This window comes from Perognathus longimembris, chromosome 19, assembly GCF_023159225.1.
Source record: "Perognathus longimembris pacificus isolate PPM17 chromosome 19, ASM2315922v1, whole genome shotgun sequence".
Taxonomy (NCBI): domain Eukaryota; kingdom Metazoa; phylum Chordata; class Mammalia; order Rodentia; family Heteromyidae; genus Perognathus; species Perognathus longimembris.
The window spans coordinates 22213295-22238236 of NC_063179.1; the positions used below are offsets into that span (position 1 = coordinate 22213295).

General features: G+C 35.0%; 1 protein-coding gene across 2 annotated transcripts in view; it reads right to left on the reverse strand.

Annotated features, from left to right (window-relative positions):
* The window catches only part of Rictor (RPTOR independent companion of MTOR complex 2), an 87031-nt gene continuing 62089 nt past the window's right edge, over window positions 1-24942 (reverse strand). Inside the window, exons 27-39 of one of the 2 annotated variants that reach the window (XM_048368512.1) lie at window positions 24463-24550; window positions 22682-22774; window positions 21745-21851; window positions 20397-20626; window positions 17108-18116; window positions 16662-16733; window positions 14092-14269; window positions 13124-13208; window positions 11667-11900; window positions 6947-7102; window positions 5011-5134; window positions 3620-3758; window positions 1-3493 (exon numbers count right to left, since the gene is read on the reverse strand). In XM_048368512.1, the coding sequence (XP_048224469.1) occupies window positions 3419-3493; window positions 3620-3758; window positions 5011-5134; window positions 6947-7102; window positions 11667-11900; window positions 13124-13208; window positions 14092-14269; window positions 16662-16733; window positions 17108-18116; window positions 20397-20626; window positions 21745-21851; window positions 22682-22774; window positions 24463-24550 (2590 nt within the window). In that variant the 3' untranslated portion in view covers window positions 1-3418. The remainder of the gene's footprint in view (window positions 3494-3619; window positions 3759-5010; window positions 5135-6946; window positions 7103-11666; window positions 11901-13123; window positions 13209-14091; window positions 14270-16661; window positions 16734-17107; window positions 18117-20396; window positions 20627-21744; window positions 21852-22681; window positions 22775-24462; window positions 24551-24942) is intronic. The other variant, XM_048368513.1, reaches the window with a different exon arrangement.

The window sequence follows — 24942 nt, forward strand, 5'->3', positions numbered from 1 at the left end:
AAAGGTCTCTCAAGTAATTCTCCTCTTTGATTTTCTGTGTTTGAGTTGACTGTTAATTTGAGAGAAAAATGGAAGCATAGGACTATAAGGTTTGGGGGAAAAACAAAATAAAAACAAAACCCTTATTTCCAAAGAACATTTTCCAAAGCAATTTACAAGTTCTTTTCACACAAAATTAGCACCTCACTCTTACCACGCAAAAATAATTGCAGTTTTAATTTGAATGACATACATTGGGTTGGTTTTTATTGCTTATGATCTGTGCTTTGATATGGGGATAAAAGGCATCCTCTGAATGGAATGAAATAAAATTTTATTTAAATAGCAGCAAATTTAAAGTTAAAGCGCTGACATCTTGCTGTTGAAAACTCTGCCACTCAGACATGCCTTGAAAGACTCATCTTTAATCATCTCAAGCTCTAGACAAGAGAGCTAGAAACCATTAAAGCCACTATTTCTGAAGGAGTTCTCTATGCATTACTATAGCCATAATGTACAGATTTTCAAAAAACCCTCTTTTAACAGTATTGTCTTACAAAATGTCCTTATGCTACTAATCTTTATCAGAAAAATTTTAATCAGGGAGAACACACTCTACCTTCTACTCCCCAACTTACCTAAGCACAAACTGGGAATAAAAGTATAAGAAATTTTATGAGTATACTTAATTATGAATACTAAATTTCTAATTGCATTATTAGTATTTTCTTAGTATGTGAAATTGAAATCTATTTTTGAAAAAAGTTCAATTAGAAATGATAATTCACTTTACAATTAGAAATTCACTTTACAACCAGTGAAACTGTTCAAATTCCTCCAAATTATTCAATAATTATCAATGATAGAAATTTATATGGACTAAGATTAATTCTAAAATATTAAAAACTACAGTATTGACATTTTGGTGTTCTAGTGTGGTAGTATCTATTATTTATAGATGACTTTCTCAATTATTTCTATTATTACTGACATCATTCTTAAGACTTTTCTGCTATTTAATATTCTTAAACACCTAAGTTAATCACTTGGCACTGCATGTGTTTTTCATCATAAACATCTACTTTTGTACAAGCAAATACTTAAAGAAAATGTATTAGACCTGTCAGTAAAAACATGGACAAACCAAATAGCACTATAACTTTAAACACAGACTTTTCTTTCTGAGTATATTGACAATCACAAAGCTGAGTGTCTTCCAATAGTAAGTGCTATAGGCAGATATGATGACATACATGTCTTTCAAAGTAACAGTCAAACAACAACAACAAGAAGAACAAAACCTGTTCAGGATAATGGTAACAGCCTTCTTTAGGATAAATGACAGTTGGGGTATAGGGATGGAGGGCTGTTTGTGACAAGAAAGAATTATTGACTTTTTAGATATTAAACCACAGAATTTTATATCCTATATTAACTGAGGTAGTGTTTAAAGTGAATGTCTAAAATATGCTAATCCCATTATGAGTAATACTACTACATTACTTCCTTTGGAATTTTAACCACTATTTGGTTTAGTATCTCTGATGTTTGGTTCTCTGGAAAGGCAGTTTTATTTGTCCAAGACCAAAGACCAAGGTGATAGGCAACATTCTTAGAAGTACTGTTGACATTTAAATAAACACTCGGGTTCAGTGGTAAAGTTGTTTTACCTGCACTGAATTTTATGAGAGAAAAAAAACCGCTTTTTAACATGAGCAGCAGCTTAGAGCCCTTTTCTGCCTTATTTTAATGTAAGTTGCTACACAGTGCACACGAGAACAATTGAAGTGCAGTCCACAAGGTGTTAGGAAGTGAGATGAAATGCTTCATCCCAATGGGAGCTTTCAGTGCTAGGAAGTTAAAAATGAAAGAAAAAAAAAATCTCTGTGAGAGTTATGTTTTCTAGTTCACAGGGTCCTTTACAGAGATCTCAAAAGAACAAGACCATTACAAAAAGGATCTGCAACATAGGAAAATATTAACCAATGTTCTATGACAGTGTCAAAGCTGATGTGTAATTATAAAAGTCTTCTACACAAATGAATTAAAAAAGGGTCCTAATCAGTCCAGCTGGATTTTTTTCTATTTATATGCAGACTAAAAAAAAAAAAAAGACATTCCTTTCACTTACAAGCATTATAAGGATGGTGGCCATGCTATCTTTATATACAAATTTGCATATATGTTTGACTCTTGTAAAGATTTCCAAATATCTTTATACGTACACAAGTGAGACAAACAAAACCTTGCCCCCATCAACTTAACAACTTCACAAATGTGATAAAGGCAGCAACTGTGTTCTTCAACTCACCTATTGCTACCTTTAGGTTGTGCAAAATATGAACACTGATGAAAATTAAATTACTGATGCTTTAAAACTTAGTACTTAAAGGCTTTTCACTACAATTTGATCAATAATGTGAGTTTCAATAATGATTTTCTTAAAGGATATATGGCTCTTCTTTTCCCATGGAATGTGTAAATTGCAGGCACACACAGCTCTTGCTCAAGAGATTCTAAGTATTCTTTAATGCTTTCTTTTGCTCTGGGTCTACATTAACAGTGCTTGTTCAAGTCCTTATTTGAAATGATAATATGGGTAGTTGATGAAAATGGAAGTCCATCACAAAAAGATGTATTTTTTAAGTGGGAAATATTTTCAATTAAACTACAAAATGTTCTCTAAATTTTAATCAGAAACTGTAGTGAAAAACCTTACTTGGTCTAAACAGCCTATAATAACACATTGAAATGAAAGTGGAGAGATGGAAAACAACTAATTTTTCTGCAGCCTAATAACATTAAAAAATAACTTAAGAGTCCCGGATTGCTGAGGCTCTTCTTTCACTTTGAGGTTACAAACCTCTGAAGTAGTGTTACAAACCTTAAGAAAAGGTGGAAGGGCCGAGGTTTGCTCTCTAACACCAGCAGTTACAGCATACCCCGTGGGGTAACAGGATACAGCCTCACAGATACTGACTCCTGGTTTCCACAAATTAGTTAACAAACAAGGCATCTTTGTATTTACCCCAAAAAGGGAAAAAAAAAAGGAAGAAGAAAAAGAATTCAGTAACAACTGTGTGATGGGTGCTTTTGTATTTCCTACTATTGATCCACTGTCATTAGGCCTTTAAAAATGAAAAAATAGAAAACCTATGTAGGTATTCAGTGCTTTGCTCTTGCATATGATGGTAACTGAAATTCTTAAACATGTGAAGAATCAGGAACCTTTCAAAGGGCTTCATTAGGGGAGAGAAGGAAGTTGATTTGGTTAGGAAGTCAGCAGTCCCAACTGTTCAGGTAGCAGTAATTGCTGGAACAGTGCACAGAAGAGACTTCTGTCTTTGCTGTGCAGTCAGTCAGTACTTTCTGAGGCTTTTAGGGTATCCACAAATATGAATATATATAGCATGTATCTATATACATCATAAATAAGAGGTCAGGATTCAGCAGATGTATCAATTATAGGTTGCTTTGGTGGTATTGCCAACACAGCCTCTGCTTCTTCATGCATCTAGGAAACACATGGTAAATTATTAAGGCCTTTTATAGAAACAGCACATGATACAGATACAATCTTTCTTTTAACTTAATTCAAACATGGAATGATTCCGGAGTTTTCAGACATACAAATCCTTACTTGTAAAAACTGTACATCTTGAAATAATTCTTGTATGAACCTCCGACACTGAAGTCTAAATGTGCAGTGTGACAGCAAGTGGGAAACTTCAGAATAAAGGCATATGTCATCAAACGTTTGGGGATACTTCTCCTTAATTCTAAAATGAAAGAAAAGTCCACGGGATGATACAAATTGTAATCATGATTCACCCATTTTTCTTCCAATGTCTCACTTTTATTTTTTTAAGATTACCAAAACCATAATGCTTCCGATAAAGTTAAAAATATTCTCCTTAGTGTAAGAAATCACATTTATATAAGCATAGGACAACTCAAGAATGATCAAAATTAAGTTTTACAATAGAATTGTTTTTAAAGGCAGACTAAAGTTATTGATATATCTTTAACTATCTGAATCTATCTTTCAACATTTCAAACACTGACTTTTTGCTGGAGAGCACTCAGAATTATCTGCTGTGGGTGACATAGAGCTCTCTGCTCAGAAATCTGAAGTGGGGTGTTGGCATCTGTGTTGCCCTGAAATACCCTACAGGAGACCTTTCAGTGCATTTCTTTTTAGAACCACTACTTTAAATGGTGCAAATACAGATGTTGACAATTTGTCAAAATTTCTTTCTGTCATGTTGCTGGAACTTAGAAAAAAAGTCTACAACACTGAAGAGAAATAAGAAAAAAATTCAAGAAAAAATATTACTTTTTTATTGAAGTCTGCTTTTCTCAAACTTTGGTCTTTGGACATACTCTCAAAGTCAAGTGTTATAGCCAGGAATAACTTACTGTGTAATAAACAAATTGAGAATGTAAAGGATGTGCTTTTAAATAAGCTATTTTGAAGCTGTCTCAAATTTGTCACATGGCTACATAAACACATTTTAATAACCTAACTTTTTTCAAAACATTAAAAACATGAACACAGTGGCGCTGTTTTAGATAGCTTTTCTCTGTGAGTGTGCCAATCCTGGCACTTGAACTCAGGGCTTTAAACCCTGTCACTGAGCTTTTCACTCAAATCTAGTGCTTGACCATTTGTGGTTGACCATTTGTGGCTTGACCATTTTTGGTGGTTAGATAGAAGAATCTCACAAAGTTTCCTGCCAGAGTTAGCTTTGAACCTCAGACCTTGCCTCCTGAATACAATTTATAGGTATGAGCCACCAGCCCAGTTCTGTTTTAGAGATAGCTTACATTTTACAGTCTGGCTTACTGGATGAAAATTAGATTCTCATTCCTGCTTTGCATTCAATCTGTTGAAGTACACACAAAGTGCAACGAAATTCAACCTCATACAGATGTGAATGAGGAGCTGGAAAGCTACCTTCTGAGGTATTTCAAGAATCTTTTCTCATCTTAGAAAGTAGAACAAATAACATTCATGCACAGTTTACTCACGTTAGAAGCCCAGTTTCATGACACTTGGTGGAAACTGAACTACTCAAATTAACAACTAATCTTAGAACTTCTTTGCGAAGGAGTATACGGCACATTGGTGTATCATCTGGAATTGTTTTAACACCTGAAAAGAAGATTTTGATGTAAAGTTACTTTAAAAACGGGGACCTGTCACTAACTTAGGAACAAAACTTTGTAATAAAAGCAAATGGCTGCCATACAAGTGAGTGTGGCGGTACAGGTGCAATATTTAAGAAATCTGCTGTCCCAGGGGCACAACAAATAGGGGAAAGACTCGACAAATGGGACTACTACAAATTAAAAAGTTTCTGCACAGCTAAGGTCATAGCCACCAAAATAGAAAGAAAGCCAACGATATGGGAAAGGATATTTACCAGCACAGCAACAGACAAAGGCCTGATATCGGTCATCTACAGAGAACTCAAAAAACTAAGCCCCTCCAAGCCCAATAAACCTATTAGGAAATGGGCAAAGGAGCTAAAGAGAGACTTCACAAGAGAAGATATAAAAATGGCAAAGAAACACATGAGGAAATGCTCAACATCCCTGCTAGTAAAGGAAATGCAAATAAAAACAACCCTGAGATACCACCTCACCCCAGTTAGAATGGCCTATACCCTGAACTCAGGAAACAACAAATGCTGGAGGGGCTGTGGGGAAAGAGGAACCCTTCTCCATTGTTGGTGGGAGTGCAAATTAGTACAACCACTTTGGAGAACAGTATGGAGGTTTCTCAAAAAGCTCAATATAGACCTACCCTATGACCCAGCCATACCACTCCTAGGCATCTATCCTAAACAGCAAAACCCAAGATATCAAAATGACATTTGTACTTCCATGTTTATCGCGGCACAATTCACAATAGCCAAAATATGGAAACAACCCAGATGCCCCTCCACAGACGAATGGATCCAAAAAATATGGTACTTATACACAATGGAATACTACATAGCGATTAGGAATGGTGAAATATTGTTATTCGCAGGGAAATGGTCAGAACTCGAGCAAATAATGTTGAGTGAGACAAGCCTAGAACACAGAAAACAAAGGGGCATGATCTCCCAGATATATGACTGTTAACAAAGGGAGACAGAGAGACAGTAGAGACCAAGTCTGTGAATACTGTATATGTTCTTGATACATTGTATATTGCATATATGTCTACCTGACCTAGACAAGGGATAGAAAAACAGGTCGTAAGATATCATAAGAAATGTACACACTGCCCTACTATGTAACTGCACCCTCTTTGCACAACACCTTGTAAAAAAATTTATGTTCAATTAATAAAAAAAGTAAAAAAAAAAGAAATCTGCTACTGCTAAATCCAATGCATATCCTCCAAAACTAAGAGAAGGGGTGGGTAGAGAAAGGATGGGTGACAATGCTGAAAGGGCTGACACTGATCAAGGTATATTGTATTCATAAACTGCTTTGTTAAATGGCAACTCCTTTGTACAACTATTTAAATAGTAGTAAAGGTAAAAAGACAAAAAAGTCTCCTAAACTGCTTCATTAAAACTAAACTTGCTACAGTGTTATTGTTTGTTTTAAGCTTAATATAATTTCTTTGTGCTGATCCTGGGACTTGAACTCAGGACCTAGAGTCTTGGTAGGCTATTTCTGCTTATAGCTGGCACACTACCACTTAAACCATACCTCTTGTTCTGGACTTTTGCTGGTTAACTGAAGAACCTCTTGCATTTGTCTACCCTAGTTGGCTTCTAAGTACAACTCTGAGATCTCAGCCTCCTGAGTGGCCAGGATTATAAAAATGAACCTACTTGTGCCCTGGCTTGCTGAAGTTTTGAAACAACTTTAAATTTTAGTCTTTATGAAAAACAGTGACAAAAAAAGAAGCCAACCAGCTAAAACCAGCTAATATTCATGCTAAAAAGCTCATCTAAAGGCTCACCTAGTAACAATTCTGTGCTCTTGGTGCTGCTTGCTGAGCCTTCTTGAGATACTCCATCACTGCACCCAGAAATCCCGGAGAACTTAGAGGGAACTACTTCTAAGGGATTGTGGAGAGGCTGTTCACACCAGTCAGAATATGGAATATCTTGAAGATCTGAAACAAATTTATTTAAAGAATTATAGCCACTTTATTTTTGTTTACTCTCTGAACTCTAAAAGAGCCTATTTACAACAATAACTTCTCAAAATGATTATTTTCAAAATAATCAAGAGTACTTCGATATTGATTGCTCTGAAGACATTTATAAATAAGAGTTTATTTTCCTAAATGGCAAAACTATTATAGGAATGTGATGGAAAAATTCAAATGAATATACACTGAGAGCTAAAAGTGAAAACATCCTCTTCTCTTTTCTTTCATCCTCCTACCCCCATTTAAATACCTCTCCATAGTAAAATGCCATTAAAACTTACGTTTGTGTACATGTGAGCACACATGAATATACCCTCTCCCACCCCTGCCATACACACGTAGGTCTTTAGCTTAATTTTCTCTCTTGATCTTGAGTTATATTAACAGCATTGTAGTGTATTTATTATTTCCTGAGCTTCCTCTTCTTTCTACTTAACAGTGTATAAGTGTATAACAGTATAAGAAAAATACGTTTCCTAGGTAAAGTTCAGTTCATTACTTATAATCTTATTTATTGTATCACCCACACATTGCTAAGGTATTCTTAGGAAGGACTGAAGTAAACTAACATTTAATTTCAAATGGTTGGGGGTTTAATTTCTTTTTTTTTTCCTGGGCACTTATATACATGGAGCACATGGAAATCAGGAAATCACTGGTTTTCCTTTGTAGGAAGTAACATTGGACAACCTATAAAAATCATACAACCTTGATACTTTAAGAAATGTTGAAAATTAATCTTTATAACTTTGACAGAGAACACACACATTCAGCTAGAGAGTAAATCCTTTGTAAAGGCAGGTCCAGTTTTCTTTCACAAACAATATGAGCGGTATTTATTACCTTTTCCTACTTGGTTTCCAAAAAATAAGACTTATCATCACTCATCTCCCGGTATTTGCTAAGATTACTGTTTATATCACACTAAATAGGAAATACTTCAGTTCCTTGGAAAAGAAGATTTCTAAATTTAGTGCTGTTCAATATTTTGATTAAAGCAATTATGTGTTTGCCAAACATGTAAAAGATATGTTAGTATGCATTGCTGTTTCAAATAAAGCCAATAGGAAAGGTTCGAGAACTAAAGATATACTTAAAAACTACTTTTCAGGTAGCTTTCCTAAGTAACAATGAATAATCATGTTATTTTACACTCAACTGATGAACTATCACAGGGGAATGGTAAAACATTCCTAGTTCCAGTAACAGTAAAATTACACTTTCCTAAGTTACAGCTTTTTATTATAAAAACAAACTTTATTCCTCTAGGTAAGGCAAGGTTCAAAAATAATTCTCTCATCTGAAAATGTGAAATAGCTTCTTGCTCTTGTAGGACATTAGTTATGAGACATATTATTAAATCACACCAGTAACATTTTAAATAAGGTAAAATATATGTTACATGAAAACTTCAGGGATTCGAGCAAAATAAAGGTATTACTTAACCCAGCAGGATAAAGAGAACCCCAAACTCCTGGAATGGGGAAAAGAACAGCTAGCTAACCTACTGTTCTTACTGATGGAGGATATACATCTATTCAGTTGAAGGCAAACTGTGCATACCAGATTCAGACTACTGACCTTTAGGGATTTAAAATTCCATCCTCCATGAAGAATTCCATACAATGAACTTTAGATACATTTTTACTGGAGATATTTATTTCAAGATTACTTTTAATTTGGATAAAGCATTTAGTCCATAAACTAAGTGGGTTTATCTGAAAAGATCGATACTTAGTTTAAGTGTAATTGTTTGCTTTGACAGTTTCCTCTCTTTTAAACTAATAGTCCTCTAGAGCTTAGCCTTATTTTATCTTTAAATTAAAAATGGAGGCAAGTAGTTTAGAACAGCTTATACCCTAAACAAAATACACTGGCTGTGTTCTTTATTCCCTATAGAGCAAGATAAAGTACACCAAGTTGTAAGCAAAACCAAATGAATTAAACAAACATCTATCTGGCTTAACTAAAAAAATAAATCATAAGCATTTTTTTTTTTACCAGAAAGCTGTAAGTCACAAAATAGTTTATGGGAAATGTTATTTCCGAAAAAAAATTAAATGTTTCTATAAGGAACTCTATTGCCAGTATTTCATTTTATTTCTAGCACTAAGTCCTTGCTTAGCTATTTTGCTTATGTTGCTAATCTACCACTTGGTTAAGCGCTCCATATCTGGCTTCTTTTTCTGGGTAACCAAAGATAAGGATCTCATGGATTTTTCTGCCTAGCCTGGCTCCGAACCAATCCTTAGATCTCCACCTTCTGAGCAGCTACGATTATAGACCTGAGCCAACAAAGCCTGTGTATTTCAGTATTTTATAAACCCAGTTACCAGCCAACTGTACTGAGTAGCACAAGATATCAAAGGAAAAGAAGGATATTTTCTTTAGGAATATGGTAGGATCATTAAAATGAAAATACCAAAATTTAGGGTAAAATAACTATATAATAATTATTTACAATATACTATAAACCATATTTACTATGGGCTGAATACTAGATGGTCTCATTATTTCCAGACTTAAGCTAAAAATAAAACTACAGCTCAGTGAGATTAGGTAGATTGTACAAGATGAAATACTTTAGCAAGAGTCTGTTGGCTTTGGACCTCTTTGCTCCCCAAGTTCATTACTCTGCTGTTTTGCATTTCTGGGGGGCCTCCTCCAAGCTTATGACTTGGGCAAAGAGAAGGACAGGGTTCTACTTCATCATTCCTAAAATCATCATCTGGATAGATTTTATATAAACTTGTCTTTCGCATAAATTTTAGGTGAAACATTTAATCCTATAACCAACAGAAATGTGAAAGCCATCACTGTTTCTTTTTTTGCTCCTCCCCTCCCCTATGTAGTTTTATCTATCCTCAGCTTATCATCTTAGTAATCTTAACCTTCAAACACATTCTATTATTTTCTCTTTTCTTTTTCAGTTGTGGGGACTATTACTTTTTATATTTGGCTGTTTTTTCCTAGTTGTCTCTCACACTGATTAGTCCAAAACACTTGTAAGATTTCCCACCATATACTGGTTAAGTATACAGTACAGCAAATGTGGCAGTATATATAAATTGGACCCAACAGAAATGCATAATAAGTAAATTTTGAAAGGCTATCATTTGACTTCTGCATGATTGTTTTAAAGGTTCAATTAGTGTCCCTACCATAAAATGGTTATCAATGGGTACCTTATACTTTCCAAATTAAAAGATTTTCTGACTGTGCTGTTCCTCAATCTAATAGTTGGTATCACTAGAAAAAACCTTGGGGTGAAAGGTGGCTCTGTCAAGGCAAGTGTTTCATTAGCCCCCAACCTTGTAATACTTGGCTACTGATAACAAATGGATTAAAACTAGCTGTGATTCTTCTATGGCTGGGTAATTAAAGGGCTAATCCCATATGTATTTCATAACTAAGCAAAAAACAGTGTAGCAAAGCTTACTAGTAAATGCTTCATATTTATCTATTGAGCAAGTAAATGAAAAAGAACTTTTAGGAACTAGAGAATAAATAATGTAACCAAATGGTTCAAATCTTTTATACTAAGTGAAATACATCTAAACTTTCCCAAAATCACAGAAAAAAATTGTAAGTAAGTGAAAACAAAATAAGGACCTGACAGGGCTGTTTACAATGTAAATTTCCTAGTTCTAGGATCTATCAAACGCAGGACTCACTGGGATATGGAATCAACAAGAAGATCAGTATAGCTTAACTTTATGCTATTTGTAGCACACCAGCGTGCCACAATCCAATGATTTGCGAAGCACTGAACTATGAAGAAGCAATCTGGAAGAGCCAGAGAAGTCTAATAATCACTAGGTTTTTCCTGAGATATATCTATGTGATATTTACTAAGAAAAATTATATACTTGATAACCCCTGAAACACATTTATACTAATTTGAAACTGCTTATGTGTAACTTCTGTTGATTCATATTTTTTTAAAAAAAGATTAAAAAAAAAATCTCAGTGTATGTATGTATACACATACACATATATGTTCTCAAATATATACTGAGAGCCCACCACACAGGTATATATTAGAAATATAAGTATAATAAAATATAAAAGTATAAAATAAAATATATAAAAAACATTAAAAAATATAAAAAGTGCTTGACACTTAGGATGAGGTAGACTTCTCAGATAGACTATGGGCATCTGTGTAATGAGCTTGCTTCTGTGTGGAGAGGTAAACGGGTAAGAAAACAACGGTGGAGAAAATACATTTTTCATGATAAAAACACCACTAGGTAAACCACAAAGAGTCTCATATGTTGTACATGAATTGTCAGTAAAGATTTACAAATAGATGAATGTTAGTTAAGAGTATGAAGAATGGGTTGGAGGAAATCACAACTAAAGGCTGAAACACAAATACTCCAGAGAGAGATTCTGAGTAAGTATGAACTAGTAAGAATAGAGTAAGAAGGAATAATAAAAAAAAAGGCTGACAGCTGACTTGTGACTGACTGAAGCAGATTCAAATGCAGGTGAATTTATCTCAAAGGACAAAATCACTGACCTGAATGACTACATATTGCACTTAGTTGGTTACTGGGCTGGAAACCCAGAATTTCAATACAGACACAATAGAGACAGTTATCATCTGTATGCTCCTGGAGCCCAGTATCTTCTGTACTTTCTAAAAATAGAGGAGCATCTGAATGGATTGAATTCATTATTTCCGTAAGACTCATCTGTTGTCGTAGCAAGTGAAAAGAGTTTTTTACAAGACCTCCAGTTCCAGATGGGAGACCTATATGTAAGAAAATATAAAATAGTCAGATGAGATAGACCAACAACACCTTCTTTAAGTTCCTTAAACTGCATGAAGATTTTAAGAAAGAAATTTAGAGAACAGATTTTTTTTTAATCTTCATCTTAAAAGTAATTTAACATCTAATTTTAAATGGGAAAATAATTTGTTTTAAATTATGGAATAACTGTAATCAGCACATTTATTTATACTACTTTAATTATGAGTTTTAACTATAAAATGGAAAAGATAATTAGTGTATCAGTTCAATTATTCCCAAAATTTGCCTAAAGACAAATAAAATCTAAGTATAATGATGACTTTAAAATCAAAATTATGAAGCTATAAAATCTTTGGCTTATGTTCATATATAAAATATAACATATGATTAAACAGATTGTATAACTTATAAAAACATTTTTTATCTTTCCTCATCCTAAGTAATGTTTAGTGAACCTATGAATATTAGTGTCAAACATTTTCCATGAACTACTTTTCAAAAATAAAATATTATTGAGGGGCTGGGGATATGGCCTAGTGGCAAAAGTGCTTGCCCCATATACATGAGGCCCTGGGTTCAATTCCCCAGCACCACATATATAGAAAATGGCCAGAAGTGGCGCTGTGACTCAAGTGGCAGAGTGTTAGCCTTGAGCAAAAAGAAGCCAGGGACAGTGCTCAGGCCCAGAGTTCAAGCCCCAGGACTGGCCAAAAAAAAAAAAGAAAATATTATTGAGAAGCCAAGTATTTAGTTGGAGTAACACTTTTAAGACCTTACTAACAAAACCCCCCAAAATAAACAATCCCTTTCCCCCCCCAAAAAACCTGTGGTGCCAGACTTGTTGGTACAAGCCTAAATACAGGATTGGGAGGCTGAGTCAAGAGAATTATGAGTGACAGATGAGCCTATAGAACGGCCTGTAGTCACAGGCCTACATATTGAGAACTTGTCTCAAACATAAATATAATTTTTAAAAAGGCTTAATTTTAACTTGTTTTAGTTACTCTGTCTAATTTTTTTGTCAGTACCAAAATCTGAACTCAAGGTCTTATGCTTGCAAGACAGGTGTTCTTCCACTGGAATCACGACCCAACATTGGTATAATTTTTTAAACTGACCCAAAAGTATATCTCTGATTTTTCAGTGTTATTCTATAAATAAGAACTTTTCATTTTTAACTTAATATGTAGTCTTATAAAAACAAATAACATGCATTTATTACCTCCTGAATCATGGGCAAACACTCTTGAACCTCGATCATCATGTGGAGGTATATTTTTTGTTTGAAAATAAGGAATATCCTTTACCTAAAACAGATATGAATCATTAAATCTTGTCATAAAAAGTCCACCTTGTGAATATTAAGAAAATTAAGTGAAATGTAATTAAAATAGACTTGCTATGCATTTACATAATGAATGTAGAATGAAAAGTTGATTAGAAAAGGAAAAATACAAACAGGACAAAGGAATAACCCCAAAAGCCTTTTAGCATGTTTTCAGTGAGCTAAATCAATCTTCAAAACAACAATTTAACTCTAAAATGTACTTAAGTTGAGATGGTGGCCCATGCCTGAAACTTCAGCTACTGAGGAGGTGGAAGAGTAGGTGGAGCTTAGAGTTAGCCAGGCAAAGGCAGTAAGTGAGGTCCTCTCTCAGAATCAAAATCAAAAGGGTAGGGACATAGCTCAAGTGGTATAGTGCTTGTCAACAGGCTTGAGGTCCCAAGTTCAATCTCGAGTACTGGGGGAAAAAATCTAGTCCTTTGAGCAAATGTGTATTCATTAGTACTACAATGTCACATAGAGATTTGTGGGTATCTCCTAGAATTAGAACCAGTTTATACAATTGGGTATCAAATATGGTTGCTCTAGATGGAAAAAGAAGACTAATGATGGAAAAACAAGGTCAGGAATATGGATTTTTCACTGAGAATACATAAATAAATCAAACAAGATGTTAATTTAATAGGAGAGAAAGGATGATATTCTAGAGACCTTGAGGTATTAGGAGTCTACAAGAGTATAGTTGAAAAGGTGAATTTTCATCTTAAAATTTCTTTAGACAAAATTGCCTTAAAATTACCTTCCCTACAATTTGCCTTTGCTCCAAGTTATAATTTCCAATAAACAGTTAAGAGAAAACATAAACAATCAGGTCATAAGAAAACAATAAGATTTGTAATATATACCTGAAATATATCATTGATATCTACTGGAAGGGCAAGACCGATGTAGTCATCTGAGCCACCGTATGTAGCACTGGACACCATGGACCTAACCGAGGAAGATCGCTGGAGGGTACTTTGATTAATGGGACTTAATAAATCTTCTTTATCTAACGATGCATAACTTAAAGCTTTCATAAACCTATAATGCCACAAAAAATTACATTAAGTCTCTTGATGTGTAATATTGATCACATTTAAAAGGCAATTTCTACTCCTACCTTTTTAAAAGTAGCTAACCAAATACTAAACAGTCAAAACTTGTTTACTGGGATCACATATACAAGTTTAAAATGTTAGCTGCTATACCAACATACAAAAACCCAGAAGTAACGTTAATTTACCAAAAAGTATTGTTAAGATATCCCAGGTAAAGGAGAAAAGCCAAGGAATTAGAAAACCTCAACATCTATAAGTAGAAAAAGAACTAACTTAGAAACAGAGGTATAATTCAAGGACTACCTTTCTGGTCACTTGCAACTGCTGGATTTGCTATCACAGAGCTCAAGATATATCTATTAATACTGTTTAACATTATACTTAGGAAAAATAAGAGTAATTACTTGTTCTTTGAAGATGAATTCCTTTAATACCATCATTTTCAACACAGATTTTATGTAACAGGGAATAAAATGGTGTCATTTATAAATATTACAAGAGATACTTTCCTGAGGCACTGATCTTTGTACAAAACACTTGTCACTAACAATTCTAAAGTACTGTATATTGATATGCTAATAAAATACACAACTACCAAATAGATTCATATAGTAGATATGGCTAAAACATTTACTTGGTATCTGCTTTATATGTATAACACTATTCAAACTTTCACCTTCCTATGAATATTACTATTTGGAAAAGCGTGTTAAAATCTCCTCAATTAGCCCGACATAAAATCAATGATTTCACAAAACACATAAAATAAATGCATAAGTAGTTGCTATTACAATTATCAGAGAAAAATCATTCCTAACTTCCCTCTAAAACCTACTCAACAGAAATTTCTGAATTTCATAAAAGAGGTCAGTGATTAATTACTGTTATGATTACATGTCACTGACTTCATAAATCTCTTTAAGAATTACTGGAGTAGGGGAAAAGATACTGGATTGTCTTCCTTTTCAATTCCTATTTCAGTCAATATAGCTCCGTGTACATCTACTCCATGTACTGTGTTTTTCTGTTGCAAAAAGGGATGCTTTTCTACTTAAAAAGCACTATTACAAGCATTGATCTAATTTCTATGATATAAGGTATATGAAAATAGCCCCCAAATGGCAAATTCATGAATTATGCTGCATAGATTGATAACTCAAGATGTTGACTTTGTTTTGGACTGGTGAGGGAGTCAAAGGCAGGGAGCTCTAGGCAGGTTATGAATTACATCATCATTTATTAAATTCTGTAAGAGGAGATAAAAATTCAGTATCTGGTTATCACTACCTCCCCTCAAATGTATAATTATTCAAATAAGACTGCTTCATAATATGAATTTCATGTAACAGATAAGTTTCATAAAATTAACAATAATAAGAGTAATAACTATGTGCATGCATGTGTACCAGTAATGAGGCTTGAATCAGGGCCTGGGCATTGTACCTAGCCTTTTCTGCTTAAAACTAGTGTTCCATCACTTGAGCCACAGCTCTACTTCTTGCTTGGAGATAAGAATCCCACAGTTTTCCTGCCTGGGCTGCCTTTGGATTGCAATACACAGATCTCAGCCTCCTGAGTAGCTAGAATTATAGGTGTGGGCACCAATACCCAGCTAATACTAATTTTTATAGAGTACTATGTGCTAGACATTACTGTAACTATTCAACAGATTATAATACATTTAAACAAATACGAGTAGCTTAAAAACTAAAAGTTTTTCTGAAGCATTTGTCTTAACAACAACCAACACAGGGTGTGTGTGTGTGTGTGTTTGTCTAGCCTGGGGCTTGAACTCAGGGTCTGAGCTACACCTCAACTTTTAGCATTTCAGTGGTTAATTGGAGGTAAGAGTCTCTCAGACTTCCTACCAACTTTGAACCACAATTCTGATCTCAGTCTCTCTGATGCCTGGCCTTAATACTATACCTCTTTTTTTTTTTTTTTTTTTTTCCCGCTAGTCCTGGGCCTTGGACTCGGGGCCTGAGCACTGTCCCTGTCTTTCTTTTTGCTCAAGGTTAGCACTCTGCCACTTGAGCCACAGTGCTGCTTCTGGCCATTTTCTATATATGTGGTGCTGAGGAATCGAACCTAGGGCTTCATATATACGAGGCAAAGCACTTTTGCCACTAGGCCATATTCCCAGCACTCTATTTCTTTTAAAGGTAAAATTGAAACTGTTCTCTCTGAACAGTTTGATAAAATCTAACTGTGGTTTATAAGTCTCTGCTGAGTCCTAAGGACCAAAGAGTTAATTCCTTTAGTGTTTATAGGTTCCTAGTTAATAATTTGATGTACTGAAAGTTAAAATAATTTAACTGAAAATTTCAGTTATTTAAAAAAAAGAGGTCAACTTCTGGAGCCTTAAATTGACCTACCTGAAAAGGTTGTTTGTTATTGTAGGTCTTAAGCTCCTGATTCCCCCGACATGCTTCTTTTTAAAATCGATCCTTGCAGAAGCGAGAAATAAAAAAAGCTTTGTGACTTATATGTCCTTGAAAAGCAAGTATTTATTTTTAAGATCTAATGGAGTTTTATTTCCCCCCCTCGCAGCTGCAAGAATCCATTTCAAATCATATCGGGTAACAAGGAGCTAATAGCCTACCATAGTAACCAATTATAATAGGTCAGTTCTTATTTTATTCTTTTGGCTGTACTGGAGTGTGAACTCAGGGCCTAACGGGTTTGCTAGGCAGATGCTCTATCCTGAGCCATGCCCCCCAGTTCTAGGTCAGTACTTATGCAGTGTTAAACTTGACTTACGTTTTACATTTAAATCTGTTAAGAACAGATTTACTATTCATTTTAAAATGTTTTTGCTCACCTGTTTGGTGTTAATCTGGACTCAAAACTGTTGGCCTTCATGGTGATGGTATCAGTAAACAGCACATCTTTTGCTGGAGATGCCAAAGCTTCCGAGTGAGATAAAGATGGGTGCATTCTCTGTTGCTGTAATCTTTTCAGTGTAGCATAGCCAAAGGCATCTCTAGAACTTGTATAACTAAAGTTACAATCTGCTAGACTTTTAATTGTAGCAATAGAGGGTGCTTTAAGTGACTGTGCTCTTCTAGGAAGTGTATGAGAAGAACCTGGAGGCACCAGGGACACTGAGTTTGATTTGGAGAGAGACAGATGGTTAGACTGTGGTGTCAAGTAGTGGCTTGTCTTAACAGTTTTAGTACTTACCACTGTACTCATACTTCCACAGTCTGTATCCATAGTTGTTCCATCTACACCTACTGTCTCTCGAGAAGGACTTGAACTCATTGAACTTATGCCACTTGTTGTAGTATCAGTATTAAAACTTTGGCTACGTATCTTCATATGTGAGCTTGTTGAACTTTCTACAACTAGCCTTTCTCGGCTTGTGTTTTCTCTGTGATTCTCTGCACCAAAACTCTTGGTGAATTTTAAGTCATTCTCTCCAATGCTCGGAGTACTACCAGTGTCTTCAGTGTGCTTATTCCCAACAAATGATGTTTCTAATTGCAATGTTTTCTGTACTGTGGAGATAGGGGTGAAATCATCACTGTGATTGAAGTCAACACTGGGCTCTGTAAGTGTTCTAATCCGCCTGTTGCTTGTCTTATTTTCAGATGACAGTTTTCCTCCTTTTGGATCACTGCTACTACGATGTTTTTTATTAGGCAAAGTAAGTGAACTTAAGATCCGATTCTTCACAAGCTTACTAGAAGCGAAGAAAGGAAATGAATTTTTATCCTTTAAGGGTCCAGGTCGGTCAAAAAATGCTGGCTCTGCATCTTCATTGATGTCAAGGAAAAATGTACTAGTAGAGCCGCTGCCAAATCTTTCATCTTCCATTATGAACATACCTATGACAGAAGGGTCTATTAGTTAAAGCACATGAAAAATTCATGACAACTATGAATGACATCCCATTTCAGGAAAAAACTTTTAAAAAGATTTGTTTAAAGGAATCATGTGGGGGAAAAATTAAAAGCTAAAGGGTTAAATTATGGAGCCACACAAAAGCCCTTGAAATTTTAGAGACTGGATATAAATAAAGGTAAGATTGTGACACTAAGAGATCTCCTATTACTTCAAAAGACATACTATAAGACTCACTATGGTATAGTCTATATATAAAGTTGCCTTTAATTTTTTCCAAATATTCAGGATGAATTTAAAGGGAAAAAGAGACAAGAATATAGGCTCACTTAGTTGATACAAACTCTTGGTAGTTTATTTATGTCACAAAAGCAATAAGAACTGAATTCCAGTAGGACATTTGTATTTAGCTGAGATCTTGTCTACTCAGGAGGCAGGGCCTGTGAAGATGAATAGTCTGAGGATAGCTCCAGACAAAAAGTAAGACTACCTGAAAAGTTAACTTCAGCAAAAAAGGACTAAGAGTGACTTTAATGATATAGCAGCTAGTTAGCAAGCATGAGGCCTTGAATTCAAACCCCAATACTCAATAAATACATTTAAAAAAAGAAAAATTTTCAATCTTTTAACTTCTCATTATTCCTTAAGCAACTGAATATAATTCTTAATTTACATGGCATTTATAATAGATATAGATAATAGATAAGTAATTAAAGATAATATAAACTAGAGAATATATAAAGATTATATGAAAATATGTCATTTTATTTAAGAGATTTTTGGTAACATCTGTGGATTTTCATATGGTGAGTCTTGGACTCCTCATGGATATAGAGGCACAAGAGAGAACTAATTCACAACACTTAAACAGTATTTTTCAACTAATTATGTCAATTCTCCATCTTGTCACAGGTACTAAGAAGTCCAGCTAAATTCAGTGCCCAACTTTAATAGAACATTAAACCTAGATGTCTAATGACAGGAGTAAGATTTTATGTACTCTCATCTTTTATGTTAATTATTAATTATTTAACATATATTTAAAAAGAAAGCAAAGCAAAATTCTAAATGAATTTGCATATTATAAAGTGTTTCTTTGCCAGTTCTGAGATTTACTTTGTTACTGAATTTCTCTCAAGAGTAACCTAAGTAAAGGTGTATTTTGTCATCAGAGGTATGCAGTACTTAACAGGCAGTGTTTTTATAATTCAAAGCTTCTTAGACTTGCTGAGATTTGACATGTTAGATATATTTTCACAGTCTACTTTGTTTTTTTCTTTGAGACAGTGTCTCATTATGTACTCCAGGATAACAACGGACTCCAGGTTCTCATGCAGATATTATAGAAGTGTCCCACCCAAGTTTGCATTATACTCTTAAAGGAAAGAATCAGGTCTTAAACCTTGTACTTCTGACAATATCTTAGCACAGGGTTTCTGAACACAACTATTTTACATAATTTGTTTATGGCATACTACCTTTCAAAATTCCATTTTATTTCTCTGATATTGGAAATTAAACCCAGGCTCTGACACATGACAGATAAGTGCTCTACCACTAGCTTATATCTTCCACTATTTTAAAATCTATTTCTAGCTATGTGCCTGTGGCTCATGGCTATAGTCCTAGCTACTCAGGAGGCTGAGATCTGAGGACCACAGTTAAAAGCCAGCCTGGGAAGGAAAGTTTGTGAGACTCATCAATTATCTTCAAGTAGAACTGCGGCTCAAGTGGTAGAGTGCTAGCCTTGAGCAAAAGAAGCTCAAGGACAGTGTCCAGACCCTGAGTTCAAGCCCCAGGATTGGCCAAAAACAAAACAAAAACAAAAACATGGTTATAATTCAAAACTGAAGATGAAAACAATCTCTTAGCAAATAAAATTTTGTTCAACAATCTCCATATCTGAAAAATGAGTAAAAATATTATGTAAAAGAAAGGAGACAAATAAGTACTTATAAGATAATTTTTAGAAAGCATGGTGTGAAAAATTTGAGAAAAAAAATAATAAAAAAAAAAAGAAAGCATGGTGTGAGAACACTATATGCTGCTGGCTAAACTTGGGTGTTGTGAAGACATGCATCCTCCAAGAAGCTATTACTGCCAAACAAGTAGAGACTTACAATAGATAATGAAATATAACATGAATTATATATAGAAATGAAATTATATACATATGTATAAGTGAAATATTACAAAGCATTAGGTTCTGAAGTAAAAATATACCTGCCAACAATAGCTGTGTATGAACCTATCCCAATACTCACTCGATGGTGCTGATTCACTCTCACTATTATGTCTAGAGCTGGTTGACTCTGAGTTCAAACTCAGAGTGCTGGGGATGGATGAGAGTTCATTACAGAGTTGGTCCACATCATCTGGAACCACTGGCCACAGATGTTTGCGACTATGTCTCACAGCATCCCAGTTGTGACACTTTAAAATATCACAGCCTTGTTTGGTTTTAGCTATGAGTCCGAGTACATATACACAGGTCCTGTATATAAACAATATAGGATATTTTATAGTTACAAGATGAGATTTCTTAAAGCAACCATAAAATAATCAACTGCAATATGTAACTTGACTATTTTTTAAAGTCATTAAAAGTATTTACTTTGTAAAAAGCAATTCGTTAGGAATACAATAAAACCATGCAAATTGTTCTAATAAAATAATAATTACCACAAAATGAATATATAGTCTCAGCAAAACACTAGCTTTTTGCTGGACACTGGTGGCTCATGCCAGTAATCCTACTCAGGAGGCTAAGATCTGAGGATTGCACTTCAAAGCCAGTCCAGGCAGAAAAGTCCATGAGATTCTTATTTCCAGTTAATTAAAGAAAAAGCTGGAAGTGGCTCTGTGGCTCAAGTGGTAGTATGCTAGCCTTGAGCCCAGAGTCCAAGCCCCAGGACCCACACAAAAATAAATAAAAATAAATCTGGGATATATGGATTAAATTACTGAACTATTACCTGAAGGATTAACTTCTACATAATAATAACAGAATGATGGTTGGGTGCTGGTGGCTCACACCTGTGATCTTAGCTGTTTGAAAGGCTGAAAATAGGAGAATTATAGCTTGAAGCCAGCCCAGGTGAAAAGCGTGACACCCCTCCTCCATCCTTAGCTGCAGTGGCATGCATCTATTATACCAAGCTTGGGAGGAATTTGGTTGCAGGCCAGCTTGGAGCAGAAAATGTCCACAGGACTCTACCTCCACAGAAGGGAAGCTGGACACGTTGGCAAGTGCCTGTGATCCTAGAGGTGACAGGAAGCCTAAAAGTAGGTGGATGGTAACTAAGGCATTGAAATGAGATCCTATTGTAAAAACAGCCAGTAAAAAACATGCCTGAAGGCACAGCTTAAGGGTATCATGATACACCAGAAAGGTTCAGGCCCTGAGTTCAAGGCCTAGTACCCCCATAAAAAACAAGAACGAATAATGTAAAAATAGTATACAAAGAGTTCGTTAACTATACATTTTAAAACTGTACACCTTTAGAATTTGTAGTGAATTAAGAGTCATGAATCACACAATACTTTTTGCCTTACGACTATTTGTGAATAATAATATATGCATTAAAAGCATTCCTGGGATAAATGACATACCCTCTAATGGAAAGAACTTCACAATGTTTTGCAAGTTTTAGTATATCTGGAATCACATTTTCTTCCTGTAGCAAATTGAGACCCCAATTCGATGAGCCAATGTTTCCCTGAAAGAACATAAAAACAAAAGTTACAAGAGGGGCTTTTAAGAGATCTGAAAAGCTACCTACCAAGAATGAAATTTAAACCCATCTTGGAAAGAACAAAAAAAAATTAAGGCCAGGTAACTAGTAGGCCATGCCTGTAATCCTAGCTACTCAGGAGGCTGAGATCTGAGGATCAAGGTTTAAAGCCAACTCATGCAGGTGAAGTCTGTGAGACTCTTAGTTCCAATTAATCACCAAATATGACACAAGTGGAGCTGTGGGTCAAGTGGTAGAATGCTACTCTTGAACAAAAAAGTGCAGGTACAGGATCCAGGCTCCAACTTCAAGCCCTAGGACTGACACCAAAAAAGAAAAAATATCTCAAGTAAGGAATACTAGAAGTAAGTTAATGCTCTCATTTGTTTCAGCAAGAAAATGAAAGCCATAAAAGCCAACAGTAACTATTTCCTTAGCACGAAAACACGTCAGTTGGGGCTGGGGACATGGCCTAGTGGCAAGAGTGCCTGCCTCATATACATGAGGCTCTGGGTTCGATTCCCCAACACCACATATACAGAAAACGGCCAGAAGTGGCGCTGTGGCTCAAGTGGCAGAGTGCTAGCCTTGAGCAAAAAAGAAGCCAGGGACAGTGCTCAGGCCCTGAGTCCAAGCCCCAGGGCTGGCCAAAAAAAAAAGAAAACACGTCAGTTGGCAGGAATGATCTTGGGTCTTAGAATATGAACCTAAAAACACCTTCCAAAAAATTAATTTTTATTTCTTTAATATTAATAGATACACATGAAAAATAATCTAAAATTTGCAAAGATTTTATGGAAGTGTTTATTACAAACCAAGGCCCAAAGAGATGCTTTCAGTTTTTTAATTTCTTCCCACTTATCCAAATCTGGTGTACGGACGTTGTAACAGAGTTCTGAAACAATATTCTGGAGAAAGAATAAAAAAATTATGTAAGTAGCAACAAATTAGGCTTTTAATGTATTGTCTTACTGTATAGTTAAACTGGTTTAAGATTTACTTTGTCATTTTTGTATATTTAAACTTCTACAATAATTCTATGTAAAATATCTTAGAAGTCCATACCATTTGTGTATAGGTTCTAAGATCATATTCCAGATTTTTTTTTTTTGGCCAGTCCTGGGCCTTGGACTCAGGGCCTGAGCACTGTCCCTGGCCTCTTCTTGCTCAAGGCTAGCACTCTGCCACTTGAGCCACAGTGCCCCCTCTGGCCGTTTTCCATATATGTGGTGCTGGGGAATTGAACATGTGTAGGAGGCAAGCACTCTTGCCACTAGGCCATACTCCCAGCCCCATATTCCAGATTTATCATTAATATTAAGTGTGACCTTGAGAAAGCTACTTATCCTTCCCCCAAGTTAGCTAACCTTCTAATCTCCCTAATAGGGATAATAATAGCACCTGTCTCATAAGGTTGCATGATTTATATATAAAAATGTTTGACAAGGTAATTGACACTTGAGGTATTATAAAAAGTGTTAATTATTCCTCTTAAATAGAAAATAATATTTGGATTTAGCACCATGCTGTAACCAACTGAGCTAGTCAGCCAGGATTTTGGATTTAACTATACTACAACAGTATGATTGAACTGCTCAATAGTGACACTGAGCAAGGCGCACACACACACACACACACACACACACACACACACACACACACACAATTTTTATAATTATTTTTATGGTTTTGACAGTATTGGGTTTTGAACTCAGAACTTCAATTACTAGGTAGGTGCTCAGATACTTAAGCTACACGCTAACAATTTATTTCTTAAATTAGACAAAGGTTGTATTTACTGAAAACACCTAGCTAAAAGAAAAACTGAGTAAGAAATTAAGTGTACATACTTTATTCAAAGAATAACTGAATGTCTATGCCCTTTACATTTTATAAAATACATGAGAGCTAGGGCATAGCTTATGTGGTAGAGTATTACTGCTTTGTGATGGGGGATGGTAATCTATGAAATACAGAACAGAGAGGTTTTCATATGCAACCAATTTCATTTTGTTGTTTCCTGAGGATGACAAAACCTTTCGCAGGTTAAGTTTCTCAGTATGTAAAGGAAATTTTAATTTTTTCAACAAGCTGTAAAGGGAAAAATTCAGACTTTTACTGGGTTCCTTACTCTACAAACAAGTAATATCTAAAGATTTCAAACATAGAATGCTTAAGTCAATTACATAATAGATAAGTTTAAAGTAATTATGGAAGGTGGAAGCCAGGAGGATCGTGGAGGGAGGCTAGTTCAGGAAATTAAGTTAATGAGACCATCTCAACAGAAAAGCTAAGCATGGTAGGACATGCCTATAATCTCAGCTATGTGGAAAAGCATAACTTCAGACAAAAATGAGAGGCCCTATTTGAAAACTAATGAAAAGCAACAAAATGGGCTGGAGGGGTGGCTTGAGCAAGCCTGACTAGCAAGCATAGGAACTTGAGCTCAAAATTAACAATGCTGCCAATAAAAAGAAAACAGTAATTATGCCACTGAGTTTATACTGTTTGAGAAGTTTTTGCAACTATGTATTTTAACAACATTAAGGTTGTTAGCTACTATCAGAATTTAAAACAAGTGAACTATGTTTTTTACCTGTACTTCCAATAAGTGGCAGCCAGTTTTGTGGTGTACCAGTTGTCCATAAAGGTGTACAGGAAGGTAAACATGAGGACGCTGTAATCTATTATAAAGTAACAAAGATGCTAATTAAATATAATTAAAACAAATGGCTATTGCTGTACTGAATACATGAAGCTAGATACAGTTCCCAACATAAAAAAATATAAGGAGGAAGGCAGGAAGATTTTTCTAGAAAAATGATTGTCTATCAGGTTTTAAAGTACTGGTAGGAAAGCTGAGGCTAGAAAAGTAGGCCAAGGTGAGAAAACACAGGATGTATCTAAATTCTGTTTTAATAAAAGTATATTCAGAATGCTATGTATGTCAATGAAATTTTTGAGCAATCAATGCTATGTAAAGATTTTTCCTGTGTCAGTGTACAAAAGAGAATATAAGAGCTCTGGCTTTAAGTTTTATATGGAAGACTATTAATTAGTTCTTTCATTAATTGGA